Below are 12,211 nucleotides of genomic sequence, written 5' to 3'. Positions count from 1 at the left end.
GGTCAAAGGTCGACACGCAATAAAACACACACGTCCCCTTCAGAAATACAGTCAACTGTTGGCTGAAGCTTGACATTATTCATCAATTAAGTCCAAGTAAATATCAGCAAAAATGTCGCATAATTCTAATGGTTGTCAGCGTTTTATTCTAAATGACATAAACAGAAGGATTATACATGCTACAGTTTACATGTAATGTGCCCTGAGTATCTGTAACTGTTTAGATAGATGGATAGATGCTTTAATGATTAGACTTTATAATACAATACTTAAAATACTTTAAAAAGTCGAAAAGAGAATTAACAATTAAAAATTAAATGAAAAATATGATATCATATATGAAATATCAGCAATACAATATTCTGGAAAATAAAAAGTCAAAGATACAACAGGATCCAAAAATACTTCTGGTCTCATGTTTTTGTGTTTTAATATCTTGTCTTTGTGTTTTTGTGTTTTAATATCTTGTTTTTGTGTTTTAATATCTTGTTTTTGTGTTTTAATATCTTGTTTTTGTGTTTTAATATCTTGTTTTTGTGTTTTAATATCTTGTTTTTGTACCTGTAGTTGACTCAGGAGGGCCAGAAAAGGCTGTCAGGAGAGCTGGGAGAAGGAATCGGAGATTACGACTACAACAACGCCAACGACACGGCCAACTTCTGTCCAGGTCTCCAGGTCTGAACTGCTTCATATATTTCTTTACATTCAATATATTTTTATTAAAACCAGTTCCTCCCCAACCCTGTTTATGATATCATGAGGATCTAATGATAGAGGATTACCATCAGAATTCTTTTTAATATTCCAGCTCTTCTCCTTAGAGAATTATTCAAACTTTTTTCACAAAATATTCAAACTTTTTTCTTTAAATGTCCCCCAAAATATTCTGAAAATGTAACAACGTCCAAAAATCTAACTTTACCTCTCTGATTTTTTTCTCAAAATATTCGGAATTCTTTCTTAAAGGGGACCTATCATGCAAAATGCACTTTTGTATGTCTTTTATACATGAATATGTGTCCCCGGTGTTCCAGGGAACTCACCAACTGTCAGAAAACACAACCCTCTCTCTTTTCCTCCGTACCCAAATCTCTAAAAAAGGGCTGCAACGGATCTGACACAGACTGATCCAGATTTGAATTATTTTCTACGTCACAAAAGTGGTGCTCCGCTTAGTGGTCAATTCTCCACCTATCAGGGGAATGAGAGGTTGGGCCACGGCCGGCCATTGCCGCTCGAAAGCGCTGGAGACGCTGTAGTACATGTGCCACGCCTGTAAGTGGCGCTGTAGTCTGCCACAAAAGCAGCGAAGAAGACTTCCCCGCTCATGGTTGCCATGGTTGCCATTCTGTTTATTCTCCGCTGTGGCTCTTTTTCTCCCTCCCCGAGGCAAGCGTTTGCTCCTGTAATTCAATGCAATCCCTCCTCGCTGTAATTCTCTCCAGTTAGTCCACCAGCAGATGACAAACACCCGCCTCTCCCAAGGAACGAGGGGACCGTGCGGCAGAGTTTCTGTTAGATTTTTTTCCGCCGGTCAACATGTCCGTTAAAGTTTCAATCTTCCGGACAAAATTAGAAAAGTGCCGGTGTTACGTTCCCTATTGGCTCGGGGAACAAAAGGGAAATGACACGACCAGAGTAGAATTGGTATGTGTTACAAGCGGTTTATTTGTAACTGCAAATGAGTAAAATGATATACACAAACAGTTTGGCCCAACAACGGGTCAAACTGTTACTATCTAACAAAAGGGTCTCCAAAAGAGAGTTGCCCAGTACTATACAAAAAGGAAAGAAAATATCTCACTTCTAAAGTGGAACAAAACAATAAACCAACGAGGCTGTGGGAGAACACAGCTGGTGCTGATCTACAGGCGCTAGTCACCTGGGTCTAAGCAATATACACACCAATGCTGATCTACAGGCGCTAGTCACCTGGGTCTAAGCAATATACACACCAATGCTAAACACAGAACGCTAACAACACACTGCTAATCAGTGTAACTAACACAGGAACCCTACTGAACACACTGCTAGGCAGTCTAATGAATCACAGGATATGGCGGTATCACAATGAGAGGCTTGAGGCACACAATACAGAGCCTCCTGAATGATGTCCGTGCCCGGCCTTTGTACTCCTCCCCCGGATGACGTGGCAGAAGCGGGCGGGGATTGGATGACGTCCGTCCAATCACCGCGGATGTTGCGAGGTCGGGACGGCCAATGACAGCAGAGGAACTGCACAGCTCATTTACATATGCACACACAAACAGAGTTAATGGCATAACGAAAGTAGCGGCTGTAACAGCCGGTCAAATGTCTTCTTTGTTATTTATTGAGCTTTAAAACAAATGAATAATGACTCTATATAATCATATAAGAATAAAACACGGAGGACGGAGATCTCTTTTTCTCCCCCTCTTCTCCCCGCTGCAGCCCGGCAGCTGATCTCAGAGCACGCTCCCCTCTCCTGCAGGGGGGCGTGGTCAGCTGCAGCTCACAGAATCAGCCCCTGCAAAAACAGGGCTGGAAAGAGCAAATAGAGCGAAATGAGGCATGGCTAAAATGCAGGATCTGTTTGGTATTTTGAAAAAAAAGCTATATTTATATACTTTATATAGGTATGGCCCTACAATATATTGTTCAAATATAGCATGATATGTCCCCTTTAAAATATTCTAACTTTTCCCTTAAAATGTTCAACATGTTTTTCTGAAAATGTAGCAACTTTTTCTCCAATTATTTGAACTTTATTTCACAAAATATTCAAACTTTTTTCTCAAAATATTCAAACTTATTCCTAAAATGTCCCCAAAAAAAATTCTCAAAGTTTAACAACGTCCAAAATCTAACTTTGCCTCTGCAACAGGTCTAATTGTGTGTGTGTGTGTGTCCGTCTTCCTCTGCAGGGTGGAGACAGTGATGATGACGCTGAAGGGTTTGCAGACGACCCTTCAGCGGAAAGCTTGCCCCCCCCCTCTCTGGAGGACATCACCACCTACGGGGAGCAGGATTTGGTGCCGGAGCCGCATCGGGTCAGTGCCAGGCTTTAATGCTCAAAAGATGTTTTAATAATATCTTTACGCACAAAAATCTAATTATACTTCACTGGAATTATCTCAGAGAATGGATCGGATAAGATGGAGCTTTATTTATCCCCTTGGGGAAATTCAGATGTTTATAGCAGCAACAGTGTCAGTGTAAATGTAAAGATAAAAATAGAATACAAATTACAATAATAATACAGCAAAGAAAAAGTGATAAAGTCACTATTGAAACAAGATATCACAGTAAATAGTTGAGCGTTTGTACGAACTAATATTTGCATTAGTGTGCAGATGTGAGTGCAATCATAGCATTTACAATTAAACTGCAATATTAGGCAGGCTACACATAGAAATATATAGATAGCTATTTGTAGCCAATAAACACGTCCCTGTTTAAAAATAAAATATTTCTGAACATATAAACTAGTGTTCATTTAGTTAAAATAGGTGTTATCTTTATATTGTATAACATAATACCGTCCCCAATATTTTAGGACATCTTTGAAATCCTTTTAAAGTTTGTGCTGAATTTGATAGAGAACAACAATATCTTGTAAGTTAAAAACAAACACACAATACATGAGTAACACATGCGTCACTTGCGGGCGAAAATTACGGCCCCCTCCCTTTTGGGGAGAAAACAACGCTGTCATTTGAACGGCGGTCAATACAAATTCAGAAGTTTTTGCCAATCCGATCAGAAATGTAAGAAAAACGTGGATTTTTGGAACTTCAAAGAGCCCGGTTACGATGGTTAGGCAAACAATTACATTCAATCATTGGAAATCTGCTCGATATATGGTTAAATATAGCAGTAGGCGATCGATGTCCAGAGATGAGAGTAACATCTACGTAACTTTACGGCCCCGCCCACTTTTCGGGGAAATCAACCAACGCTGTCATTTGAACGGCGATCAAGCCTGAAGCCACAGAGCTCTTCTTTTACGGCCCGTCCACACAGCGGTGTGCGTTGAAGCTTGCCGGCGGGCTTGTCTGAAACTCGACCAACCACCAATCACATGAATCTCCCGCCCCTGACACACAAGCAGCGGTTTGATTGGCTAGAGCTTGTACTGGCGTATGATTCGATTGGCTGACGCTTCTGCCGAGGCTTCAAAAGTTTAACATTGCTCATTGCTCGCGAGCCACGTCAGCAAAGCTCTGCGTCGCTTCCCACAATGCAGTTTAAAAAGGGAATGGTGAAGCTTTCAACGCACGCCGCTGTGTGGACGGGCCGTGACTGTCCTTTCTTCTTAGAGGAAGTACAGAAACACTGAACTCTGGATTTGTTTTAATGTCTGAGGTGCAATAAACGACACAGCAGCTTGTTGGCATGATAACACAATTATTTTCCACCTCGCTCATGAGAGTAACAGCTGGCGAAATTACAGCCTTGCCTTCTGATTTTAATATAACCATATATCGAGACCGATTGTCGATTTCAATGATTTAATGTGATTGTTTGCCTGTCTGGCCATCGTAACCGGGCGCTTTGAAGATCCAAAAATCCACGTTTTTATTACATTCCTGATCGGATTGGCAACAACTTCAGAATTTCTATTGACCGCCGTTCAAATGACAGCGTTGTTTTCCCCCCAAAGTGGGCGGGGCCATACTTTTCGCCCGGAAGCGACGTAGGTGTTACTCTCATCTATGGGTCATGCAAAGTTGGTTTTTTTGCTACACTTGCCTTGAAAAAGCTCTCATAATAAAAAATGATATAATAATAATGAAATCGTCCTTTTATAGCAAAAATTACCTTGATCTGTAAAATCTAGGAAAATAATTAAATGTAATGGTGTTGAAACCCCATAAAAACAAAAATGGTGATATACATTTCCCCACCCTTAAAATCACACTGTCACATTTACAGTTTAATATTTAATATTCCATCTGTCACATACTTGTGTATATATAATAACTTGCTTTACATCTTGTTGTTCATTTGTAAATTCAACATGTATATTTTCTACTTTCTTGTTTATTTCTTTTAATTTTTATTGTGCAATGCAGTCTTTATGCTGCTGCAACACAAACATTTCCCAAATTGATCAATACAGTACTTCTTATCTCTTATCTTGCCTTACTTGTAGTTAAATGTTTGCTTTCTGTATTGCAGGTCAACAAGATAGAGATAAATTACGCTAAAACGGCGAAGAAGATGGACATGAAGAGACTGAAGAACGGCATGTGGAGCCTCCTGACCGAGAGCCCCGACAAACCGTCGCAGGTAAAAAACACTCATACTTTGTATCTTCAGGTGTTTTGCTCAAAGTATTCTAACTTCTTCGAAGTATTCCAACTTTCTTTTCACAAAATATTCAAACTTTTTTTCACAAAGTAATCAAACTTTTTCGTTTACATTTCTGGACATTTTCAGATTTGTTTTTGGAAAATGTAACAACTTTTTCCTCAAATTATTTAAACATTCAACATTAAAACTTTTTTTCACAAAGTATTTAAACTTCTTTCACAAAATATATATATATATATTAAAACATTTTCCTCTAAATATTCAAACTTTAAGTATTTTGAATATTTGAATAAATACATTTATTCAAATATTCAAAATACTTAAAGTTTGAAAATGTGTTTTTTTATATATATATATAAAAACTTTTTCAAACTTTTTCCTCAAAATATTCTTAAGATTTTCACAAAACTTTAAGTATTCACTTTTTTTCACAAAGTATTTAAACTTTTTCCTCAAAATATTCAAACTTTTTTTCAAAGTATTTAAACTTTTTTTCAAAAGTATTCAAACTTTTTTCTCAAAATATTCAAACTTTTTTCTCAAAACATTCAAACTTTTTTTCAAAGTATTTAAACTTTTTCCTCAAAATATTCAAACTTTTTTTCACAAAGTATTCAGGCTTTTTTTCACAGAGTATTTCAACTTTTTTTCTGAAAATATTCCAAAAAAATTCTCAAAATATTTAAACTTTTTCCTCAAAATATTCAAACTTTTTTTCAAAGTATTCAAACTTTTTAAAATGTCAGATTTTTCCCCTGAAAAACGGATTATTAATTAATCACTTCTTGTGCTAGAATTGAGAGATTGACCTGTGTGTTTCTGTTGATTGATATTCCCTGATGTCCCTGCAGGAGACGGATGCTGTGGAGAAAACAGAAGTGTTTGGAGAGAAAGCTTTCAGTCAGACCACACAGATCCTGCTGCAGAGGTACGAACACGAGCAACAAATTAACAGATTTTAATATTTTGAGTTCAGAGTTTCTACTTGGTTATAGAAGACCAGAGATGGGAAGTAAAAGTACTTTAGTACAATTTAGAGGTACTTTACTCGAGTATCCCCATTTTATGCTACTCTTAGTACTTCTACTCCACTACAGTTCAGAGGTAAATGGTGTACTTTAACTCCACTACATTTATTGAATACCTTTACTTACTTTACAGATTTGGATTAATGATGTGAAATATAATCAACAAATGTAATTTAAAATCAACGGATCTGTATATAATGTAAGTATTATAAGTGTGTCTAAGTAGCAGAAAACACACAAATAGTGCACTAATCTTAAAGAATGTTTTATTTGTATTAATAAAAACAGAAAAGACGTGTGTGCTAACAAAGAGGCTTGTGCCCATTGACTCAAAACAACATAAAGAAAATGTATACATACTGTGTGTGTATTTCACGGGTTGCTAAATATTTTGTGCGTGTGTGTTTATGTTGACAAGGAGGTTTAATAACTGTGTGCTACACAAAACATGCAGTCGGTTTCATTTCATCGCCGTTCGTAGAGAGTTAGGGTATTTTTATTTTAACTCTCGTCCCAACATTTTTTTTTATCCTTTCCGACCCTATTTTTTTCTACGACGTGACGTCCTTAAGCTGGAGCCCTGCCTGAGTACATGGTCTGAGTACTTCTACTTTTACTCAAGTACAAGATCTGAGTACTTCTACTTTTAATCAAGTACAAGATCCGAGTACTTCTACTTTTAATCAAGTACAAGATCTGAGTACTTCTACTTTTACTCAAGTACAAGATCCGAGTACTTCTACTTTTAATCAAGTACAAGATCTGAGTACTTCTACTTTTAATCAAGTACAAGATCTGAGTACTTCTACTTTTAATCAAGTACAAGATCCGAGTACTTCTACTTTTAATCAAGTACAAGATCCGAGTACTTCTACTTTTAATCAAGTACAAGATCCGAGTACTTCTACTTTTAATCAAGTACAAGATCCGAGTACTTCTACTTTTAATCAAGTACAAGATCCGAGTACTTCTACTTTTAATCAAGTACAAGATCCGAGTACTTCTACTTTTTAATCAAGTACAAGATCCGAGTACTTCTACTTTTAATCAAGTACAGATCCGAGTACTTAAATCGTATCTACTTTTAATCAAGTACAAGATCCGAGTACTTCTACTTTTAATCAAGTACAAGATCCGAGTACTTCTACTTTTAATCAAGTACAAGATCCGAGTACTTCTACTTTTAATCAAGTACAAGATCCGAGTACTTCTACTTTTACTCAAGTAGAAGATCCGAGTACTTCTACTTTTAATCAAGTACAAGATCTGAGTACTTCTACTTTTAATCAAGTACAAGATCTGAGTACTTCTACTTTTACTCAAGTACAAGATCTGAGTACTTCTACTTTTAATCAAGTACAAGATCTGAGTACTTCTACTTTTACTCAAGTACAAGATCTGAGTACTTCTACTTTTACTCAAGTACAAGATTTGAGTACTTCTACTTTTACTCAAGTACAAGATCTGAGTACTTCTACTTTTACTCAAGTACAAGATCTGAGTACTTCTACTTTACTCAAGTACAAGATCTGATACTTCTACTTTTAATCAAGTACAAGATCTGAGTACTTCTACTTTTACTCAAGTACAAGATCTGAGTACTTCTACTTTTACTCAAGTACAAGATTTGAGTACTTTCTACTTTTACTCAAGTACAAGATCTGAGTACTTCTACTTTTACTCAAGTACAAGATTTGAGTACTTCTACTTTTACTCAAGTACAAGATCTGAGTACTTCTCCGATCTCTGTAGAAGACTCCATTTTGTATTTTGAGCACGGCAAAGGTCCTGCAGGTTTTGCTCATTTGTTTTTAAACCCAACAAAACACTGTAAAAGATATCTGGTATCAGATTGTTCCTATTGTCCTTGAAGGCACCATGTTTGTAATCTATGATGTAAAATGCATGGTGTTTCTCTCTTTGTCCAGACTGCCGAACACCATGGCTCAGAACCTCTCGGTGCCGCTGGCCTTCGTCGCTCTGCTCCACCTGGCCAACGAAAAGGTGACATTTTGTTTCATAGATGTATATTAATCAGAATCGGAATTTTACTTTATTATTTGCTAGGGATGCACGATATTGGGTTTTTGAAACCGATACCGATAACTTCCTGCTTCTCAAGACCGATACCGATAACCGATAATAATATATATATATATTAAATGTACCTGTAGTTTTTGCACACCTGGTGGTACAGAAAAGACTAGTAGTGAGCAAATGACATGAGCATTACTACTATGAACAAAACAAAGCCAAGAACAGTTTTGACTCTTCAAAGTGACCATATTTATTTTCCCAAATAAACTTTTTCAAAAGCCTCGTCGAGAGGTAAAAGCCCCGGTGCCTTTGCAGCTGGCTTTGGATTCCCCGCTAGTTTAGCAGCGCAGGCGTCTTCGTACGCTTTTAACACACCATCGTAGCGATGGCGATGTTTCAGGTAACTAATCAGGTTGGAAGTATTATAGCTCGTTGCCTTTTTCCCTCCTCGTGGAACTTCTGCATTTGTTAATACAAATAGCAAGCGAACTATCTAACTCTGAAACTTTGAAATAGTCCCATACCACCGACGACAGGTTTGTTTACTGTCCTGGCTTCACGGCCGCACACCATTTACGCCACAGCCAGGCATGAGTTAGGGAGCGCTGGATTTGTGAAGAAACTCCCCTCTTCCTAAACCACTAATACCACAGTACTGGCAAAACGGGAGGAGCCGAGTGAAAAACAAGCGGCCCCTCATCCCAATCCACCCACACCGCAGTATTTCTTTCTTACCCAAAAAATATATTGTATATTATCGGGGCTATTAATACTGTTATCGGGTTTATCGGGATGACGTCATCATTCCTAATATCGGACCGATAATTATCGTGCACCACTATTATTTGCCCTTTTTGTGTGTGTGTGTGTGTGTGTGTTTGTGTTTGTGTGTTTGTTCACCATGTAAAGCAGCCCTGGGTCTCTTGAAAGGCGCTACACAAATGTAATCTATTCTCAGAATCAGAAACAGGTGTATCACCAGGTAGGTAACACGTACGAGGAATTTGACTTGGTGTCGTGGTGCATGCATAAAAGTAAAACACAGATAGAAAACTATAATAACACAAAAAAATATAGCAGTATTTACATTGAATATGGTTGAAGTGGAATTGGTATAAAATATGTGTAATGAAAAACAAGATTAATGCATAAAGTCTATGATGTGGCTGAGGGTCAGTGACAGTTTGGGTCACACTTATTATGCAATATGGAGTTTTTAGCATCTTAATATAATACAATATCTGGAGATTTTCTCTTTTATATCATATTTAAGGGAATGCCTTTTGGTGTTTGGACTGAAAACAAGACATTTGAGAGTAAATAATGTGCATGTAATTGGAGTTGTTGCCCTACTGCTATAATATACAGCCAACAAGACTGTGACGAAGATGGCTTCGGGCCTTGTACTATTGCACATGTGCTTTTATTTTGAAAAGTGTTTCCCTTTCCCCATGTCTGTTACTCCTGATTGTGTTCACCTGATGCCCTGTGTTGTCTCCTCCCCCCCTCACCTGTGTCTTGTTGTGCTGATTAGTGTGTAGGTATTTAGGCTCTGTTTTCCCTGTCTGTGGAGGCTGGTAGTGTGTGTGAGATCCTCGTGGCTGGTGACTGTGTTATTGAGGCTGTGTATCCTGAACCACAGCGATGAATAAATGCCCACACCGGGTTATATTTGAATTCTTTGCCTCTGCCTCCTTGCTTGGTCAGGCCGCTCAACGGTCAGTTTCATAAAGACATTTGAGAGTAAATAATGTGCATGTAATTGGAGTTGTTGCCCTACTGCTATAATATACAGTAGAGTATTCTGCTATTAATTTTCTTTTAAAGACATAACGGGGCATTTCTTGTCCAAAATACAGGGGAAATGGTTCCAACCATGCTTACTAAAACATTGTACAAGGAGACATTTTAGTATTAGACGTGTGGCCATGTATTGAAGAATGTAGACGGTAAATTTGGGCGGTGGTGGCGAAGTCCATAGGGACTTGGCTTGGCAACTGGAAGGTCACCAGTTCAAGTCCCGGAAAGACCAAGTGCTACAGAGGTGTCCCTGAGCAAGGCACCGTTCCCCACACTGCTCCCCGGGCGCCGTTCAAAATGGCAGCACGCTGCTCCTAACACTAGGATGGGTCAAATGCAGAGAAACGAGGGATTAATAAAAGTCCATCTCCTAAACTACTAATTTCGTTTATTGTAGTTTAAAATGTGGAATATTCTTTGTCTTTGTCACAGAATTTGGAGCTGGTGAAGGTGGAGGACATGTCGGATATCATCATCAGACAAGGCCACTGAGGAGAAATGTGTTATGCGAATATGTTACCTCTTCCTTCTCTCCTTAACTCTTTACTGTGTTCTATCTCTGTGGTTCTCGCTTGTTTAGATTTTATAATGTTTGTATTCGTCCTCCAGCAAATAAAAGGGTGAAATAAAGAAATCTTCCTCGTCCTTTTGGAGAGAATTTCCTTTTTTATTCTTTACTCTTTATGTTAATCCTGCCTGTAGATTGTTTAAACTGCTCAACCACAGCACAACATGTATATTGTCAAAATAATAAAACCCTTTTTCTAAAAAAATGCCTACTTCATGTTTAAATGCTTTAATATTTGAGAAATATATAATTTGTATCTGTTCTTTGTGCCTACAAAGAAAATACTTCACGTCACCACCGCTAAGCTAAAGGAGGCTAATGTTAGGCTATAAAGGAACTACAGCACGGTCACATGACTTCACGTCACCACCGCTAAGCTAAAGGTGGCTAATGCTGGGCCATAAAGGAACTACAGCACGGTCACATGACTTCACGTCACCACCGCTAAGCTAAAGGAGGCTAATGTTGGGCTATAAAGGAACGACAGCACGGTCACATGACTTCACGTCACCACCGCTAAGCTAAAGGCGGCTAATGTTGGGTTATAAAGTAACTACAGCACGGTCACATGACTTCATGTCACCACCGCTAAGCTAAAGGCGGCTAATGTTGGGTTATAAAGTAACTACAGCACGGTCACATGACTTCACTTCACCACCGCTAAGCTAAAGGCGGCTAATGTTGGGTTATAAAGTAACTACACCACGGTCACATGACTTCATGTCACCACCGCTAAGCTAAAGGTGGCAAATGTTGGGCTATAAAGGAACTACAGCACGGTCACATGACTTCATGTCACCACCGCTAAGCTAAAGGTGGCTAATGTTGGGCTATAAAGGAACTACAGCACGGTCACATGACTTCAGGTCACCACCGCTAAGCTAAAGGTGGCTAATATTAGGCTATAAAGGAACTACAGCACGGTCACATGACTTCACGTCACCACCGCTAAGCTAAAGGCGGCTAATGTTAGGCTATAAAGGAACTACAGCACGGTCACATGACTTCACGTCACCACCGATAAGCTAAAGGTGGCTAATGCTGGGCTATAAAGGAACTACAGCACGGTCACATGACTTCACGTCACCACCGCTAAGCTAAAGGCGGCTAATGTTGGGTTATAAAGTAACTACAGCACGGTCACATGACTTCATGTCACCACCGCTAAGCTAAAGGTGGCTAATGTTGGGCTATAAAGGAACTACAGCACGGTCACATGACTTCACGTCACCACCGCTAAGCTAAAGGCGGCTAATGTTAGGCTATAAAGGAACTACAGCACGGTCACATGACTTCACGTCACCACCGATAAGCTAAAGGTGGCTAATGCTGGGCTATAAAGGAACTACAGCACGGTCACATGACTTCACGTCACCACCGCTAAGCTAAAGGCGGCTAATGTTGGGCTATAAAGGAACTACAGCACGGTCACATGACTTCACGTCACCACCGCTAAGCTAAAGGCGGCTAATGTTAGGCT

The 12,211-nt window shown here is 38.8% G+C and overlaps 1 protein-coding gene across 1 annotated transcript; it reads left to right on the top strand.

Moving 5' to 3' along the window:
• Nucleotides 1-567: 567 nt before the first annotated feature.
• On the top strand, nucleotides 568-10,936 carry LOC117562748 (condensin complex subunit 2-like; the record flags this gene model as incomplete). The annotated part of the gene is made up of 6 exons (XM_034240619.1): nucleotides 568-675; nucleotides 2,907-3,032; nucleotides 5,164-5,274; nucleotides 6,150-6,226; nucleotides 8,255-8,330; nucleotides 10,596-10,936. Coding segments are annotated over 6 exons (558 nt in total), but the record flags the coding sequence as incomplete, so codon positions are not given.
• Nucleotides 10,937-12,211: the final 1,275 nt, after the last annotated feature.

This window comes from Gymnodraco acuticeps, unplaced genomic scaffold (assembly GCF_902827175.1).
Source record: "Gymnodraco acuticeps unplaced genomic scaffold, fGymAcu1.1, whole genome shotgun sequence".
Classification (NCBI taxonomy): Eukaryota; Metazoa; Chordata; class Actinopteri; order Perciformes; family Bathydraconidae; genus Gymnodraco; species Gymnodraco acuticeps.
Note: the sequence above shows the minus strand (reverse complement) of the source record. Positions and strands in the feature narration are given on the sequence as shown.